Raw genomic sequence first — 20627 nt, 5'->3', positions numbered from 1 at the left:
CCCTCTACAGGTCGCAAATTGATACCCTGTCTGATCTAACAAAGTATACACAGTGGTTAGCATTACTGTGATGCCAACCATGGCCCTATCTGTGTGGGGCTTTTATGTTTCCCCTTATGGGTTGTGTGGGATTCCTCCAGGTGTTCCTGTTTCATCCCACACTGCAAATATCATACTGGTTGCTTAAAGGAGTGTAGAGAGTACTTGCAAACATTTTAGTCTTTCCCTCATCATTTATTTATATAGCGCCACTAATCCCGCAGAGCTGTACAGAGAACTCATTCATGTCAGTCCCTGCCCCATTGGGGCTTACAGTCTATATTCCCTAACACACACACACACACACACACACACACACACACACACACACACACACACACTAAGGTCAATTTGATAGCAGACTAGGGACAATTTTTGAAAGCAGCCAATTAACGTACTAGTATGTTTTTGAATTGTGGGAGGAAACCGGAGCACCTGGAGGAAACCCATGGGGAGAACATACAAACTCCACAAAGGCCACGGTCAGTCTGGGAGAGATCCTGGAGGGTAGGTGATGTGTGAGATCAGAAGAGGACTGTGTGTGGCAGATCTCGCAATTTGATGCGTTTCTCCGCAAATCGCGTCATGCGGGCTCCCGTACTGCCCACTCCACTAGGAAGTGGGCAGGATGCCTGAGAATAACCTGCTCTCCCGGGGGTTCGGGAGACCTACCCAGAATTCAGGAGTCTCCCGGACACTAATGGTGTAGAGGAAGCTACACTAGGGCGTGGACTGATGTCAATGACTCTCTGTATCCATTCTAACGAGGAGGAGAATCACTGCAATAAAATGCAATGAAGAATATTATATTTCATAATTCTCCTTTAAAGGTTACAGTCACACTGGCAACTTCAACTTTTTTTTGCAGATGAACATGACTACAGCATGTTTCTGTCTGTTCTGCAGAGAAATAAAACCGCTAAAAATCATTGAGAAAAGTATCTGGTGTGACCTCCTCCAATAACATTTAATAGGAAAATAACACTGATTTTACTGACAATATCGCCACTGTGACACATAATGATGTTTGTGATTGGTGACGATCATATTAAGTTGTCCGATTTCTCCTGTCTCTGTCCATCTTCTAGCTATGCCGCTTTGATAGCAGACTGGCCCGTGGTAGTACTGGGTATGTGCACCGTGCTGATAGTGGTCTGTGCCCTGATCGGCATTCTGGTACCCGACCTCCCAGACTTCTCAGACCCTCTTCTGGTGAGTACGTTGGTATCTAGCGCATGTCCAGGAGCTCACGTATAATTGTTTTTTCCCTTATTATGTAGTGGATAAACCCCTTTAAAGTATACTGTCATCTGTAAGCTGCCCTGGCAGCCATTTTGTTGCCTGACTGACCATGAAATTTTTTCTTTTTTTTGCATTTGTCCAAAATGCGTCTCTATTTTTCGCTGTCAATAAATCTGAACATTCTTTGGAAAAAATAAATAATTGATAACTTTTTTTTTAATAGCTGTCTTTTATTAAATTAAAATAAAGAGCTTGTTTTGTTTTTTAGATTTCTGAAGTAGAAACTGAGGTGATGACCTCACTAGGTGTAATTTATCAGCATCTAATTTGCAATGTTTGTTAATAAGTAGGTTGTGCATTGAATGTAAATCTCATTTGCACAGTAAGCATTCAACAAAAGGCGTGTGAGGTGATCAGCCAGTGGCACATCTAACTCCAGGCCTGGAATACACTGAGTAATTCATCCCAGCCTGGAGCCACCAGTTGTCATCCACCTGTTCAGAGGCAGTAACCCCTGACCTCTGACCTCTGGCTCCACATTTCGCTGGTGTTGTGCTTCTTTTGTTGCAGTGATTGTTCCTTCTATCTCACTTGCAGGGTTTCGAGCCCAGGGGGACAGCCATCGGCCAGAGGCTGGTGACCTGGAACAACATGGTGGAGAATACAGGATACAAGGCAACCCTGGCCAACTATCCATTTAAATATGCAGATGAGCAAGCAAAAAAGTAGTTATGTCGTTTTAATTTCTTCAGTGTGTAACAGCTTTTTGCTGTAATCGTACCTTTTTTAAAATAAGAAAATTTGTAATTTATGCCCTTGTACGTCAGAATTGTTTGCCGAAATATTTTTATTTTACGGTTATTTTAATGTATTGAATTTATTAAACGATGAATACTGTAGTCAAAACTGTATTATAATTTACAAATATCAACGTGAAGAAACAAAACATTCTATTCAGTTGCCGGTGATGTGGTGCGCGGACAATGTGCCGCGCACATTACCGTCAACTATGGTAAAAATCTCCGCTCATTTGTCTGAGGGGTGCGGGTAAAAATGAGCGGAGATTTCTGTCAAAATCTCCACCGGAGCGTCCTGGCTAATTGAATCCTCCCCTATATGTGCACCGCAAACTTACACACCTTGGAGGCAGTCATTTTGTTTTCTAAACCAATTCTTCCAAGAAGGCAGCTCATTAATTCTTGAGGAGCTAATGACATACCTGAGGCACGAGGCGAGGTGTGCCTCATGCCTCAGAGATGTTGCCAGTGAATTGAAACTGAAAATGGATTCGGCCTAAGAAAACGGCAACCCCTATTGTTTGGGAGTGACAGTACCCTAAATCCTATGTTAACCGAGAGATGACGGGGTATTAATTTAGAAGTTTAAAAGATTTACCACACAGTGAAGGCAGACGGAAATGGTGATATCACTGAGACGCGAGGCAAAAATAAATTTATATTTTACAATTTCCTCCTCCTGCTTTGTAGTAGAAGCTGTTTCAGTCGGCTATTCTGGTGCCTTTTAGTTTCACGCTGGGCCTTGGAACATAAGTCTTTAGTAAGAAGCAGCAGGGGCTAGCTTTCAAACGAGGACATTATACCAGTACCAACAATAGCTTCCTCCCAAAACAGAATAAAACACACAAACCTCTTTAAATGCTAAAAATAAAGTAATGTACCAATCCTGTTTCGTACAGAGTCTGGGCTAGATTACAGCAGGGCTAAAACAAACGTCAATTTGTTAATACTAATCTGCTGTCCTCTCCCTGTCTGCCTTATGTACGACTGTAATTATGGGATTGTGTTCTTATCGCAGCCATCAGGTTGAAAGATGGACGGAGGATCACTACGACCGGGAGAAGCGACATGTTGACTGGGACTTTCACAAGGACAGTTTTTTCTGCGCTGTGCCAAGTAAGTTTCCTGACGGACATGAGCTGTCGATCACTTCTGTGTTTTAAGCTTCAATACGAATTGCTCAGTTAAAAGGGGCCTTTCATGCTGGAAAAACAATTGTTTCCCAATGTAGATTATAAACTTTATTGCGCATGGAAAATGTTGACCTTGTATGCACTGTATATAAATGTAACGTTTATCAGACTCTGTATTTATTTATTTTTCTCTACAATATTTTTGATGAACGTCACTGAATAGAGAAACAGATTTCTCTGCACATTTTTAGACTTCTTAGATCTGTTGCCTAAACACAGTGTCGGCAGCCATTTTGTGGGTCGAACCAACATTCCTGAGTATGCAGCTTTATCGGTTGCTAGAAGCCAGTGACATCACTGAGGTAACAGTATTGATGAGATGGCAGTCTGTCGGTTCACTAGGGATCACTTATTGGTTTGTAGTGAATTGATAGGCTGCATTTTCATGAATGTTTGTTGGGTCTCACAACATGGCTGCCATGTGTAGGCAACAAAAGTACACTTTTCATTGTCGGATGAGGTGAAAGTAGTGACCCTATTTTATTTTTTTTTGGTCCTGTAAAATATAACTTGATATGTAGTGGGTATTTGGCAATGTTTGGTACCATTTACAGCTGCATTGTAGCCCAATGCATTTTCTAAACTTTATTTAATCCTACATGATCATTATTTTTCTTCAGATGACCATTATTCCCGCGTTGTCTTTACCTCAGTGAATGGGGAGAGTCTATGGAATTTGCAGGCCATCAAGTCCATGTGCAGTATAGACCATAAACGGGTAAGCACGAAAACACCAAATATTTGTTGCATTCCTGACATTCTTTAAATAAAGTTTTGAGACTCCAAATAAACGTGACAACACGCGGGTGACACTACATCCTCTAATGGCGCTTTGTTGTAACGGGTGTCCCAGGCTGGTGTGTTTGGACAGTCTGTGGCATGTTTGCTGGCTCACAGGAATGAGGCTGAGAAGTAAAACTGGGGGAGGTGATCTGTAGCTTCCTTTCCAAATCTTCTTATGTCTCCGGGGCAGAAAAACCTGTGACAAAAGGGATCTTGTGTTTCCCTGTAATTAGGAGAAGCCCATTAGATTGCACCTTCACAGTAGGGTGTAACATTCTTTCATGGTCACCCAGGGCACGGCTGATTATTCTGCAGAGATAAGCATGCTCAGATAGGACTTCTGAAATTAACGGACACAATGTCTGTAAGCTTATAGGTAAATATTTAAAGCTAGAATACCACAAGAGCAAGTAAAACCATTATGTTTCATTAGATATGCCCACTCAGCTCTCTTCCACCCTTCTGCAACACGTTAGGGGGAAGGTGATTATGGAGCAGGCAGTATGACTGACAGGTTTGCAGACTTGGCTCTATGCATGGTGTGGGTTGGTGAAGTCATTCACAGGGGTAAGGTCACAGCAGGTTAACAGACTTATCTCATTAGGAAACTGCCCCAAAAGCGGAGGGGTGTTTTTGGCTGTCTGTTATCAATGAAAATATTACCTCCCCATTAGCACAGAGTTGCAGCAGAAATTCAGGGTAACGCTGAACAATTTTACCTTCATGATCTTAGCTGAAAATCTCAGTTTAGGGGTTTAGCGGTCCTTGGAGGAAGTTGGGGTTGTGACCTCTGGCGGTTTGTGTTCTGCGGTCAATCTTATCACTTGGGGGTGGCTGACGGACCGTTTAAGTCAGTAAATACTGTATAGTAGTGTATTCTGCGCCAGTTTTGGTGTGTCTATGATGAGTATTCACAGGAGTGTTGGTTGTCTGTAGTGACCCAATCATTAAATGATTACACGGCTACTAGTTCACCTCCCTTTTTAACCTCGTTTCACCTGGGCTGGGGAACATATTTTGTAATTCTAATCCACATACGTCCCTGTGTAACCAATTTTAGGTGAACTGTGTCGGAATGGCAGAAGACACAGGAGCTAGTTAGTTGGGAGAACGTTCTGTGTTGGTGTAAGGACAAATGTGTTTCTATTCTAACAAATGTGTTGCGTGAATATTAAAATGAAAGGGCTCTGTTTCAGCACGGGGAAATGACTCGGTTACTAGTTCTATAATGGGGATAATTATGGGCGAATCACTAATGGATTTCAGATGCCCTCAGTGTTTCTAGTTTTACTTTTTAATCGCTGTAGGATACACAGGTAATTAAACATGAAATACAAACTGTTTGAGCCCTTCGGTGACCGTTCACGTCATGCAGCACAAACAGCCTCGTTAAAGAGGGCGGTTGAACTATAATCTATTTATGGAAGACATAATGGTTTCAGCAAGTAAAGGCCTCATGTGTACAGTTTGTCAGATTCTCTGTGGACAGTTATTGGGCTGAACACAAAACCTTTCTTTTTAAAATGCCGTTACATTATGATTCGCAGTGATCTAAAAAGCATTTTAAGGCAGAATTTGCAACCGTTGTGCAATTGATGTTTGCGGCTGGTTATTCTGTGACAACAGTTGCGTTGCGGCGCCTGATTGATTTGACGTGATTTGCAGCTGCAGACGTCTGAGATTTTGCTGTGTGTAGCAAACCATTTTCTTGTCACACAGTCACCAATGGGTTATGGTTGAAGGAGGGCATTCTATTGAAAGAGGCTGAAAAATTACTGACCCAGACAAATAGATCAAGTCGGTGAAGCCTAAAAACGAACCCTGCAGAATGAATCGTTTTATTTTTCTCTGATTAATCCGGTGGTAGTTTTTCATCTCTGTGATGGTTCCCCATTATAAAACTCTGTGAATAGATGTTTGCATTTAGGGCCTGATTCATTAAGGATCTTAACTTAAGAAACTTCTTATTTCAGTCTCCTGGACAAAACCATGTTAGAATGCAAGGGGTGCAAATTAGTATTCAGTTTTGCACATAAGTTGAATACTGACTGTTTCTTCATGTAGCACACAAATACTTGATAGCTTATTTGTGCACTGAAGTGCAAAGTTGATATTTGTGTGCTACATGAAGAAACAGTCAGTATTCAACTTATGTGCAAAACTGAATACTAATTTGCACCCCTTGCATTCTAACATGGTTTTGTCCAGGAGACTGAAATAAGAAGCTTCTTAACTTAAGATCCTTAATGAATCGGGCCCTTAGTCATTATGTTATGTGCTGTGATAAATCTGTTTAGTTTTTACAATTTGTATTGGAAATAATAACTAACTTGTTGCCGGTGAAAGGAAGAAAAGGGATGTTCTAAGAACATCCGTGTGTAATATATAAATATTTGTTATATATCAGTGAACATTCTGATCGGTTAGTGCACAAGTTGGATGTATGAACTTTATTCCACACAGAGGTGTGTGTGCTGTTGGAGGACCCTGCTCCTTCTACTATCTAACTTTGTCAGGCTATAGTTTACCGGTTACATCCACCCCCCCTATCATATTTTGACCCTGCCCCTGTCACATGCAGCCCTGTCCTCACTAACCTAATCGCACAGGCGGGCAAGGCATTGTCTCCCACAAGATCAGCTCCCTCGTCTCCTGAAATACTCTGTCCTTCTCTGTCCTAGTTAAATGCACTTTTAGATGTGTTATGAAAGATAAGCAAATTATACTTGCTGAAAATAAAATTCGGCCTTTTGGATTTCTTTTAATTGTTCTCTCCTCTACTCTACAGATCAGATCCCACCCGGAGTTTGCCGACTTGTGCCAGCGGACCACTGCTGATTCCTGTTGCCCCAGCTGGACCCTAGGAAACTATATTGCAATTCTCAACAACCGATCCTCGTGTCAAAAGATTGTAGAGCGAGATGTTTCTCACACACTAAAACTGATTCGTACCTGTGCCAAATACTATCACAACGCAACACTGGGACCGGATTGCTGGGACATGGCGGCCAAGCGGAAGGACCAGCTGAAATGTACTAACGTGCCTCGGAAATGTACCAAGTACAACGCCGTCTACCAGATTCTTCACTACTTGGTAGACAAGGACTTCTTCAACCCAAAGAATGTGGATTCCGCCGCTCCTGTTGTACGGCATAGCATGCTCTTCTCCCCGACAGAGAAGGGGGATTCCATGATGAACATTTACCTGGATCACTTCGAGAACTGGAATTGTTCGGATGGTGTAACGACCATAACAGGAATCGAGTTTGGAATCAAACATAGCTTATTTCAAGACTATCTCCTAATGGATACCGTGTATCCGGCAATCGCCATTGTAATTGTTCTTTTGGTCATGTGTATCTACACAAGGTCCATGTTTATCACGCTGATGACCATGTTTGCCATAATAAGTTCACTGATTGTATCTTATTTCCTCTATCGGGTAGTATTTAACTTTGAATTTTTCCCCTTCATGAACCTCACTGCACTGATAATTCTTGTCGGAATTGGGGCAGATGATGCTTTCGTCCTGTGCGACGTCTGGAACTACACGAAGTTCGACAAACCTCATGCGGAGACCTCGGAGACGGTTAGTATCACTCTGCAACATGCTGCTCTTTCCATGTTCGTCACCAGCTTCACCACCTCGGCGGCCTTCTACGCCAACTACGTCAGCAACATCACTGCAATCCGGTGTTTTGGAGTCTACGCCGGCACCGCCATTTTGGTCAATTATGTTCTCATGGTCACGTGGCTACCTGCCGTAGTTGTCCTACACGAACGTTATCTTCTCAACATCTTTACCTGCTTCAAAGGTCCTCAACAACGGCCTTACAATAAAAAGAGCTGCTGGAGCGTCATGTTCCAGAAGGTACAGAAGCTTCTTTTTGCTATTTCGGAAGCCTCGAGGATTTTCTTTGAAAAAGTGTTGCCATGTATTGTTATTAAGTTCAGATACGTTTGGGTGTTCTGTTTCCTTGCCATAACTATTGGTGGAGCTTACATCGTCTGCGTTAATCCAAAGATGAAACTCCCATCGTTGGAACTGTCGGAGTTCCAGGTGTTCAGGTCTTCTCATCCCTTCGAACGATACGATGCAGAGTACAAAAAGATTTTTATGTTTGAGCGGGTCCACCACGGAGAAGAGCTCCACATGCCTATCACAATCATTTGGGGGATTTCTCCAGAAGACAATGGAGATCCCCTAAATCCAAAAAGCAAGGGCAAGCTCAAACTGGACAGTAGCTTTAATATCGCCAGCCCTGCCTCACAACGATGGATTTTGAATTTTTGCCAAAGGTTGAAAAACCAAACCTTCTTCTACCAAACCGATGCACAGGACTTCACCAGCTGTTTTATTGAGACCTTTAAACAGTGGATGGAAAATCAGGACTGTGATGAACCTGCCCTTTACCCATGTTGTAGCCAGTCGGGATTTCCATATAAACAGGAAGTGTTCGAGCTCTGTATTAAAAGGGCCATCATGGAGCTTGAAAGAAACACTGGTTATCATCTAGACAGCAAGACTCCAGGTCCACGGTTTGACATCAATGACACCATCCGAGCTGTCGTATTAGAATTTAAGAGTACTTACCTTTTCACCTTTGCCTATGAAAAGATGCACCATTTCTACAGGGAGGTCGATGCTTGGATCGCAAAGGAACTGCAGTCGGCCCCCGTCGGCCTGAGCAACGGATGGTTTGTCAGCAACCTGGAGTTTTATGATCTACAAGACAGTCTCTCCGATGGAACGTTGATTGCCATGGGATTGTCGGTGGCTGTAGCTTTCAGCGTCATGCTCCTTACGACATGGAACGTAATTATAAGCCTGTACGCTATAGTCTCCATAGCGGGCACCATATTTGTTACCGTCGGTTCTCTTGTCCTCCTAGGGTGGGAACTAAACGTTTTAGAATCGGTCACTATATCCGTCGCTGTGGGTCTGTCCGTGGATTTTGCCGTACATTACGGCGTTGCCTATCGTCTCGCTCCGGATCCAGACAGAGAGGGCAAAGTGGTCTTTTCTCTAAGTCGCATGGGCTCTGCTATAGCCATGGCTGCACTGACCACCTTTGTGGCTGGAGCCATGATGATGCCCTCAACGGTTCTCGCCTACACCCAGCTGGGCACTTTCATGATGCTAATAATGTGCATCAGCTGGGCCTTTGCCACCTTCTTTTTTCAATGTATTTGCCGTTGCCTCGGCCCACAGGGAAGCTGTGGCCAAATACCGTTGCCAAAAAAAATACAGTTTAAAGCTTTTTCTCAAGCCTTGTCGTCATCGAGCACTGCAGAAAGAGGACAGAACAAAGTGAATCACAGTACTAAATATCAGTTGGACACACGAAGTACAAAGACAGAAGTAGAACACGAACATTATGAATTGGAACCTTTAGCATCAAATAACTGTAGCACATCCTGAGGGTCGGGTTAGAGAGAGTAAAAAAACAAACCCCTATACTGTATACTGCGATATTGGTTGCACACACAATTACGCGTCTTCACTGCCCTTTGGAAAGTCATTAACGCATTATTAATTGTATTATTCTCCAGACTTGTATATAGGGACCAACGAATACCTGTAATAACTGATTTTCTAAAGCTGGCCTCGTATTACGCCAACATGGTCGGCCAATTCGGCTCGACGTGACGCATGTGATATGTGAAAGGCCAACTTTCATCCGACATGTGTGTCAAATAACATCTGTAGCCATTGGCTGACCAGACCTTCGAACCCGCCCAGTTAAATCTGTCCACAATCCAACAGGTCCAAAAAGTTAGATGGCAAATGATTCCAGTAGATTTAACCGTTCTATCTGGTGTCGGTGTCCCAAATATACTACGCACATTCTGAATGCAAAATACATTCTTAATACAAAATATTTTTCACCCCTGCAGACGCTGTCCAATCAAGAAACTAAATGGCCAAAATATCTAATACCGCTGCAAGATCAGACACGAGCCAAAAAGTCAAATTTATTAATCAAAAAATGTTTATGTGCAGTTAATCACACTTTTTAAAACAACATTAATGACAATTCCTATATAAAGATCGGTTTTACGGCGCAATTAAAATCTACAACGTAAGCAAAGCAGCCAGACTAACGAATCAACTGTTCAATTATTATATTGAGTGTCTTAAAAAAAAAAAAACTAAATTTTTTTTTTTTTTTTAAAAATTTCTATACAATCTCCTTTGCGCAAATTATACTTTGCAGTCAATATCTATAACATCTCGCCTTTTTTTCCTAAGCGTCCACTTGTTCACTCCTTGTGTTGTAAAAGTCACTCAGTATTGCTTTTATATAAACTGCTGTGACTACATTCCTCTTAATCACTGTATGTGGGAATGAGTGCTAATTGGATTGCATCAAGATTTAACATTCAAAATTAAATTGAATAATAGAACCAGTCTCCCCACCAACTGAGTATACTCAGAACACATAACCCGACGCGTTTCTCCTTTAAGGAGCTAGATGCAATATTTGTACAGTTGATTCTATAGTTTTGATCTCTCATGTTGCAGATTTTAATGGTTTCATAAAGATCGATCTCTATATAAGAATTGTTACTGTTGTATTTGAAATATGTTATTTACTCATAAACATTTTTTTTTTAATTAATAAATTTAATTTTTGATATCCGTGTCTGATCTTGTGCTAATTATTGATTGACTGTCTATATCAAGCTTATATTTGAAGTTTTTGACAACAGGCATTGTCATGTCGATTTTCCTGCCTTTTATACTTGTCAGACACAAATACCATTTTTGCAGCACAGAATAAAATGACAAGTTTCCGTAATTAAACACTCATCCATTTTCATTTGCCAAAGTAGCAGTCAAGACATTTTTTTTTCCATTTTTCTAGAAACAGATTCAGAAAATATAAATTACAAATCCTGAAGAATTGGTTTGAGTAGCGGGGAGTATGCGTGAGCGAAACGAATAGCACTTCTGTACTGCGAGTTGAGAAGCAACATGTACTTCAATATTGTCCTTCACATTTCATTCTGAATGTCAGTTTTATTAGACCAAAAGGGAATCTGACACTAAACCGTACAACCCTTTAAAAAGCCGGTCTGTACCGCGCAGAAAAAGTGACGTAACTGTGTAAATGGTCCAAGTGCAATTCTTTTGATTGTCCTATGCCAAGCATTGACGCCAACGTGCCTGCTGTATTAAGAGATATCAAAGTTTATGTCAATAAAACCATATAGAATATTGTGTATTTTCCTATATCTTATTCTGTGTTTATCTGTTAAAATATTTTTTTATGGGTGTGTTAGAAATTTACTGAATCAGTCATTTTTTTTTTATTTTTTTTTTGTCTGCTTAAGCAAGAAAATTGAAAATTCTTACTACATAGCATTTTAAACACTAGACTTTCACAGACCATAAAAAAGCACTTAAACAATTACATTTATGCTTCAGTTTTTGCAAAAATAAATATATATCCATGGAATACACTGAAAATAGCAATGTGTACATACACAGTTATATAGGAATTCTTGCATCTAAATTTGAGAATGTTGAAAGGTTTCGTTGCATATTAGATCTACTTGTCTTCCAGGTTTAATGGTTGATATCACTGATATTTTAAATTCTAATACTGGTTCTTCCTTAACCAATTATCAAAGAGGCCAGGTGAATGCTTCTAATGCAACATTTACATTTTTTCATTTTTTTATACAGTCTATCATGTTTAGTTTTATTTGATTAGAACATTTCTTTTTTGCATTTTTAAGACTCACATTCAATAAATTATTATCTTTTTAGAAGTGCAAAATAATAATAATTGCACCTAACCAGCAGGAAAATAGAATTTGTTATGTTGTGTAATTAGAATTGCAACAAATCTTTGAAAACTGGTTCTATCCCTAGAAATAATAAATTAGGGACTTTCATTTGGAAATTGGGGACCGTTAACAACTATGGTAATGTATGAACTAAGGTGACGTTAATAAGCCACCTGTCTCAGGCCTTGTTAGTTGTGGTTCCTCCCTTGTTGGAACGTCTAATAATGACTAAATTGAAAATACTTGTGTTTTATAGAGTACTCCAGTGGTTCCCAAACTGGCTCCCTGGGGTGCTGCGGCAGTCTCACTGGGGTGCTGCGGCAGTCTCACTGGGGTGCTGCGGCTAGGGCCGGTGGAAAGCAAGGCGGGGGCAACTTGGTAATTATTTGACATGGGGGTGCCTTGAAAAAATTATGGAGACCCCAAGGGTGCCTCAAACTGAGAAAGTTTGGGATCCACTGGCGTACTCTATCTCATATAAAGGTTTGTAGATTTAGGCATGAGTAAGGCGACATTGTCGTTGCAGCTCAGGCAGAAGGGTGGTTAAGCAGCACCCCAAAACCTAACGTTTTATTGGCATGCACTTGGTTTTACTCACCCTCACTTTAGGATGCTCCGTTTTTAGGACAATCAAGCTGAAGATACACTTTTTTTTTTGCTTTGTTTTTTAATTTGCAGCTAGTTATATTTTTGTTTTTAGCAAAATAAAAGCCAAGAAACATCAGGTTTTTTTTCCCTTCAGAAGTAATTAATGAATGCATAGAAATGCAGGTAGCATTGACCCAAGTAAACCATCAATGTGCCTGCATGAGAGAGACAACAGGTGCACAACTGTAGTGTACAGTGTATGAATGTGATGCTAAGTTCTGTGTCATTAGGCACCACTGTGGTTACTGTAGTTTTATGAACCTCAGCAACAATATAGGAGTGGTCACAGACATCACCAGTCCTGCCTCAAGTGCAGGGAGGTCATTCATAACATTCATGCCGCAACACCAGTTCAGACGTGAAACATTTTGAAACTGCTACAACGGATCATATTGCTTTAGGGGTCTGCAGATACCAACTGATATAAAAGTATGTCCTTCCCATCAAAGATAAATGGAACCTTTTTTGTTTTTAAGTTGATTTTGACTAGGGTCCTTTATAGTATTCAATGTTAATCTCCTACTCTGTTGTGTGTACCCAGTTTATAGCCAATCAGAATGGTCACAGCATCAGGAGGTGAATGAGTTGCTCTTGTGTGGGGGCAGTGACCTGTCCAGTCGTGTGGTTGGTGAGGACTAGTCTGCCTGTGCCAGGGCCAATATCATAGTGGGAGGAGGAGAATAAAAACAGAATGCCATCGGCTGAGGGTTATATAGTGAAAAGAGCAAGGTCTCCCAAAAGTGCATGAGAAGTAATGCCGGGTTCCTGCCGCAGGAATATTGTGCCATATTCACCGCCTCTATCAATTATAATCTATATATCCATCTTGTGGTTCCTCAACAGCTGGAGACCCACCGGTTGTATAGGCAGTATAGAATATTTAGCCAGAGAGACTTATATGTTTGGGGATGGGGGGGGGGGGGAGGGGTTGATTAATAAACATGTGCGCCATTCATTGACTTATTATTGGGGCTGGTTAAAGGGAAACAGGCCTATTTATTAAACATATTAATTTAATGTTAGGATCGGTTGGAGGGAAAGCGTTTCTTTTTCCGAACAAGACCCCAACTCTCCAGTTGGCATTGTTATTTCCGCCAATTGATCTACAGGGTGAAATGAAAAAAATCCTTTTTTTTTTTTAAAGCTGGTTCCTAACCGTTACCAGCACTTGTGCTCAGGCAACTTTATTATACATTATAAAGTGCGAACATATCACGCAGCTCTGTACAGAGGATGTCGGTGACTTTAGACGTGCAGTGACTATTGGCTTTATTAATGCCTGCATGAAACTGAGGCTGAGCAGAGGATTTCCAGGCAAGGCATGATGGGACATATAGTGTTTTGAGTGAGAGCAGCCTACGTGCCACGTGTTAAAAGCAACTTTAAATGCATGCCACTAACCTGAGGTTATAAAGAAAAAAGTGGCAACTGGACTGTGATACATGGGAGACTAAATCTATAAGAATTTGTGATCTTAAGTAAAAAAAAAACCACATAGTTGAAGGAATTTATTGACATATATAAAAGCCTGTATGTAATTCTTGTGCCCATAAAGATTGTGAGAGGAAACGTAGCTCCTTATCATGTCAGTCTTCTATTTATACCAAACGTTTGTGTTTCCTGCTGGATGCAAATATCCCAACTATAATCTCTGCTCTGTAGCGGCAGCAATGTAAGATCGCTATTCCTAGCAGACTAATTCGCTTAAATCTTGGACCCTTCCTTCCGATGCTATTGTCTGATTACCGGCTGTAGGAGACAAGATGTGTTCAAACAAGAGGAAATAATATTTCTTTATGGCGTGATTCTGTCAGTGGACCCCCACCCTCATCAGAGTCCAGTGCGGAGCGAGGAAATAGCAGAGACGTCATACCAATGCTACATGTAGGCTGTCTAGTTTGAACACTAACAATAGAATACCATAGTGCTGATCTAGTTGTATTTTATAAATAGTAGAACTTGCTTTTTAATACCCCTCTGGATGAATGATATTCTCCAATCTTTGTCTTAGGATAGCTCCAGTTTGCATTGTATTAAACTGCAATGCGGGGCCAAGCATCTTACTTCTCGATGAGGGGGCATGAATATTCCCATCCACGTCCCCTTTCCACGACGGAGGTCAGGGCTGCCACCAAAAACTGCGACTGAGTAATGCTGTCATTATTAACTTCTTGGTACATACTTGTCTACTAGTGGAGTGAGATCCAGGAGCCAGACCTACCTTGACGGGAGTCCAGGGCATTCTGGGAAAGTAGGCAAGTATGTCGAAGTATGAACCAAACAAGTTAATCTTTAGCACAGTTATACATGGGTTTTATGATTAAGTAGACATCTTATGCCGAAAGCTGTAATAGAACGCACAATCTAGAGTGTTCTATATCTACACAGCTGAATCAGATGATGCTGTATGGATGGGTTGATTTGTGGTCCGCTAGTGAGGGTACTATGGAAAGATGGAGGTCTATGGCAGATGGTATAAGAAGGTATAGCAATACAGAAAAGATGCATTTTTTGGGAGGTATTTTCCTTATATTATCCTTCAAGTGAGTTATTGGGCAGCACGGTGGCTCAGTGGTTAGCACTTCTACCTCACAGCACTGGGGTCGTGAGTTCAATTCCCGACCATGGCCTTATCTGTGTGGAGTTTGTATGTTCTCCCTGTGTTTGTGTAGGTTTCCTCCGGGTGCTCTGGTTTCCTCCCACACTCCAAAAACATACTGGTAGGTTAATTGGCTGACAAACAAATTGACCCTAATCTCTGTCTGTGTGTGTGTGTATGTTAGGGAATTTAGACTGTAAGCCCCAATGGGGCAGGCACTGATGTGAGTGAGTTCTCTGTAAAGCGCTGCAGAATTAGTGGCGCTATATAAATAAATGATGATGAAGACTTAAAATCTAGTTTCAAATGGGTTTTTATTTATTTTTTGAAGAACATGTGATCTACATATTAACCGTTGCTGTTCGTACAAAGTGATATAGATGGGTTGGTGATCCTGTATTCACTGGACCTCCACGCACTCCATTAGAACAGACAGAACGTTCTCTGAACATAGAAAAGGTAATATTGTGGACAAGCTGGAATGATGACGATTGGCCAACTCTATTCTAAGCGACTCAGTAAAGACGACCATTCATCGCCTACTTGCCGGTCTGATCTCTATGTAATCTCTGCTGCCAGAGTGGAGACGTTTCACGTCTGGGACTTGTTTACGGAAAATCATTTTATTTCGGGGTCTGTGGTCATCATATTAATGGCTTGTTTTTATAGGTGATTAATAGACTTTCAGTTGCATGTATTATAATGGTGCCTTTTTATAGGTCTGTGGCTACTTTACAGAACACACCAAGACCATTCATCTTAATCGAATGTCTTATGAACGGAAGAGGCGCACTCTGTACGGATTCCGCGGCCATAGACGGACAGAAGGCAAACACAGGTTTAAATTAATCTCTATAAAGCAGGACTTGTTTTATAGTATATTTGATTAATAAAATATATCATTTTATTTTATACTGGCAAAAGTACCCCACAATGAGCAGTTTGGTGGTTTGAGACCTGTACATGAGGGTGGGAGTGAGGTAGTATAACTGATGCAAGAAGTATAATGACATATTAAATGTCAGTCCAGCTGGTGAGCAGTCTATTAGGAACATTTTAAAGGGGGAAAAATGCATGTAGCCCACTATGGGATCTGCCCAGGGTGAAGATGCCCCCCAGCCTAGTCCGCCCCTGGGGTCAAAAGAGGGTAAATGAAACTACTGGAATATGTTAATCATTTTACACCCTATAATGTTCATAGACCCAATCCTGTATTTCTTCCAAGCCCGCCGTAGCCAGAATAGGGCATCCTGTAATACAGTGGTCAGGGAACAGGGGTAAATTACCCCAAATGGGGTAAAAATGAAATTCCTGGGGGTAATGCTGCCGATTCACATGCTGTCAGTTGGATTGTAGACCCCTCTAAATGTGAAATAGCTGTTGTACCAGAAGGGTTGGCAGAGGCACTTCTTGAGCTTTGATGCAATAATGAAGCACGTATTGCATTTGAAAACAAAGCAGATCTGTCATATTTTCGGATGTCAACAGCTGCAAAAGCATCAAAATTGCACATGAGGAGGCAGTCAAAAAGTTGCTGCCATTTGCAACAACCTACCTTTACGAACAAGGATTTTCCACTCTAACGAACATAAAAACAAAGCAGAGAAATCGATTGGACGCTGAAGACTGTATCCAAATTGCTCTGACATCAAAATGCCCCAATATGGATGCTCTCGTATCAAAAGTTGAAGCTTTCAAAGAAACTTTGAATAGATTCAATAAAATTTTGAATTCCAATAATTAATAATCTATGATTTCCGTCCTTTCAAATCAAGGGGGTAACGTCGGCGTATCTAAATATAGTTTGGGGTAAAAGGTCAAAAAGTTCCCTGACCCCGGCTGTAATGTGTAGGGCATTATTGTAATGTGTAGAGTATTATGATGTTTTGTATGGTGTACGGTCTGTGTGTAAACTGCTGTGGATGTAGTGTAAGAGATCTCCCTTTTGCTATATTGACAGCGTAAGAGATGGGCTTTGTGGATGTGGTCCTCGTTTAAGTAATGGATGGTAGAAAGAATAGGAGAGAAAGGAAGCACGTGTGCTGTGCAGAAAGGAGGGTGTACAATGGAGAGCACGTGTGTGTGTCTGTGTATATATGTGTGTGTGTGTGTGTACCATGATCTCTCAAAATTTCGCTCATTTTCCAATAGGCCACACCCAATCTGGGGTCCAAGAATCAGGACTAATTGGAGCTATAGTATTACAAGGAGGGAACAGTTACAGGGGCGAACGGAGGATTGTTGGGGGGGGGGGTTCCCCCCCCCGACCCCCAAAAAAAAACACCTCCCGCGAGAGCTGCTGCACATGCGCAGCAGCTCCGTTTCTTCAGCACTGTCCTATACAGCAGCCATGGCGCTGTCTAAGAAGCGTCCGCGGCGGTGCTGTACACACTACAGCACCGCCGAGGACGCTTCTTTGACAGCGCCGCGGCTGCTGTATAGGACAGTGCAGCTATAGCGGCCACTTAGTTAGCGCAGGGGGGGGCTTTCTGGAGACTCAGAACCCCCCCCCCCCCTGCCCTGCGTGCATCACTGAGTTACTTACCAGACAGGAAGTTACTCCTTTGCAAAACAGGTGCTGTCTGACAGAATAAGCTGTGTACTGTGTTGTATTATTTACTGCTTTGCTCTATCTGCTGATTTTGTTTTAGTTTCTTTTTGGTTGCCTTCACCAGTTTTTTACTTGCTACGTTTCAGGTATATTCCAATAACCACCAGTTAAGGTTTGGGTAGTTTTACATGTATATATTATTGCAGATCTCCCAATAAACCTTATTCTGGCAGGACAGTCACATTTTGGTGGTCTATCTGGATGGGGGTATGGCTTTGGCAAAAATAAGAGCCTAAGTGGCTAGAGATGGTGGGTTACAGGGGCAAATGCAGGATTTGTAGAGGGGGGTTTCCACACCACGCCGCCAGTGGGCGTGACCAGCATGCATGGAGGCGTGGCTATAATATTAGACAGTGCTTGGCTGCTCTCCAACTCTCCCTATCCCCATAATATACATGGGCAATGCTGTGTGCACTACTGTTGGGTGCACACAGCTCTCCCTTTACAAGCAGAGCTGTGTGAAGCTGGGGCAGGATCCAGCCACCTCAATTATACAGTGCCCCAGGCTTGGAGGGGGGGTTTGTGGGCACTAGGAAACCCCCCTCGGTTTGCCTATGTGTTAGTGGGGAGGATCATAGGTGTGACTTGGTTGGAGCTGGAGGGTGCTTATTTTGTTTATATTTTACTATGTTCAGATTTGGGGAGGTATGATTATTTATAACTGGTTTATGCAGAAAAACTGATAGTCAACATGACAGGAGAACGCAGTGAAATCCCAAACTGTCCTGGCTAAGACTGAGAAAAAAACATTTCCAAGCTGACCTTGATGGTTGTCAATTCTATAATAGGGATTCATCGGTTTTGTAAATCATTTTTGAAGATGCAGAAAAGTTATCAACAATTCCTCTAACTCTGCAAAAGCTGCATTAAGTCTCTATTTGCAAAAATAACTGTCCAGTAAGGTTCCCCTTAAAGAATATGCATCACCTGGCCTATGACAATGAAGATAGCCACTCTAGAGGCTGAACCAATATCCACTAGAATGCAGTTTCACTAAGCTTGGTGACATCAGTGAGGCATCTCTAATGAGCAAAAAAATATACTTTCTATAAAGTATTTTTATTTAAATAATTATGTATAGTGTCCCATCCCTTTGTGTGAAAACTGACACGGGTATTGCAAAGGTTTCTATTGTTTCCTATCACTTTTTGGGATGTGGAAGGAGAAGAGGGGAGTACACAGAAGCTGATAGCTTCATAGAGATGAACTGCACCAAGATACATCCCTTCACTTTTCTCAAAATATTACCTAACTTGACACCTCCGTTCTGCACAAGATCTGCGTCTCTCTTCCACTCTCATCACTTCTTCCCATTCCTGGTTACAGAACTTTTTTCGGGCTGCAACCACTTTGTGAAATTCCCTCCCTCGCACAGTAAGACTTACCTCTAGTCATCAAACCTTCAAGCACTCTCTGAAAACCCACCTCTTCGGGCAAGCTTATAATATTCCTCAACCACCCTCTTAAACTCCCTAGGTTACCCTATTAGCTCTCTTTACATAGCTCACACAAGACAACAACTCTTTAAACCCTGACCAAATATCGCTGTGTGACTGGATCATATAGACCACTAAGCACTTTTTACCTTTGCATTCTGGCTGGACCAATATGCAATATGATGTAGAACTTACCCTCATGTATCCAACTCCCATTGTCCCATAGATTCTAAGCTTGTGAGCAGGGTCCTCTCTGTCAGTCTCTATTACCCAGTATTGTTTTATTACTGTGTTTGTTCCCAATTGTACAGCCCTACAGAATTTACTGGCATTATATAAATGAAGAGTTATAAGAAAAAAACAAAATAACATGTCATGGTTCATTGCAAAAAAACCTCACAGAAATGTAATTAATTCAAACATTGGGAAAATTCCTTAAGAGATTTTAAAATTAAATGCCTAAATTCAAAGTAAATAATTGAGCATGCCCACCCCCATGATAGCTCCATGCTTAATATGAACTTTTTACTTCTTAAAGCTAGTTGTCTTTTAATGCAGGGGGTTATTTTTTGCCTTGGGGATCCCAAAATAGTGAATCAAGATAGTTATGAAAAAGACACTGATCTGAATGTTGCTTTCCTACAACCCATAAGATTTGGGATGTTATAAATGTATTTCCCACGTCCTGTTTACAGCCTTCTACAGAACTGGAATATCTTTGTATCCTTGGAGTTGGCCTCCAGTCCTGAATGTCTGAATATGTAGTGTGTCCTGACCTTTTGCAGGAAACTGAGGTCTCTTGTGCTATGATTTAACATCGCATTTAGCTCGTGTCTTCCCCTCTCTCTCTGCACAAGAGGTTTCAGTCTGTACGCGGTGACTTCAGGATCCGTGACGGCCAATTTAACGGTCATCTGTGGTTAGCAGCAACTTTCCAAGGCAGAAAAGAGTGACAGCATGCTTATATATCGGGAGTGAATGGCTTTTCCTCTCTGGAAATGTTAGACCAATATTTTATAAATGAATCGCACTAGTCTTGTTCTGATATGTCTGAAATATGATATATCATTTCTGTAAAATCTAGGAGTACATAAAGGATTTCCATGGAGCGAGAGGGGAAACTGCCACAATGCACGTTCCATACATCTATATTGTAGTACAAGCATTCATTAAGAAAAAAAAAGTGGATTTGCTTTCTATTTATTTGTTTTGCAATAAATGGAAGACTAGATGAATCAATTAGTCGTTATCTGCTATCAATATTCTGGGGGAGCTTTATCAAAGTTCTAAAATGAAAAAGTGGAGGTGTTGCCCATAGCAACCAATCAGATTCTAGCTATCATTTATCTAGTACATTCTAGAAGATAGCTAAAATCTGATTGGTTGCTATGGGGAACACATTCACTTTTCCTTTTTAGAAGGTTTGATAAAATCTAACCCTCTGTTTCACTGACCGTGGTTGTACAGTGCTGTGGAATATGT

The 20627-nt window shown here is 41.4% G+C and overlaps 1 protein-coding gene across 4 annotated transcripts in view; it reads left to right on the top strand.

Annotated features, from left to right (window-relative positions):
• The window catches only part of DISP1 (dispatched RND transporter family member 1), a 63181-nt gene extending 51898 nt beyond the window's left edge, over window positions 1-11283 (top strand). For 3 of the 4 annotated variants that reach the window (XM_075204300.1, XM_075204299.1, XM_075204301.1), the window contains 5 exons: window positions 1128-1251; window positions 1879-2009; window positions 3097-3194; window positions 3892-3989; window positions 6843-11283. In XM_075204300.1, coding sequence (XP_075060401.1) covers window positions 1128-1251; window positions 1879-2009; window positions 3097-3194; window positions 3892-3989; window positions 6843-9476 — 3085 coding nt within the window. In that variant the 3' untranslated portion in view covers window positions 9477-11283. The remainder of the gene's footprint in view (window positions 1-1127; window positions 1252-1878; window positions 2010-3096; window positions 3195-3891; window positions 3990-6842) is intronic. The other variant, XM_075204302.1, reaches the window with a different exon arrangement.
• The last annotated feature ends 9344 nt before the right edge of the window (window positions 11284-20627 follow it).

The sequence above is a fragment of the Mixophyes fleayi genome, chromosome 3 (assembly GCF_038048845.1).
Source record: "Mixophyes fleayi isolate aMixFle1 chromosome 3, aMixFle1.hap1, whole genome shotgun sequence".
Classification (NCBI taxonomy): domain Eukaryota; kingdom Metazoa; phylum Chordata; class Amphibia; order Anura; family Limnodynastidae; genus Mixophyes; species Mixophyes fleayi.
This window is presented reverse-complemented; position numbering and strand designations above follow the sequence as displayed.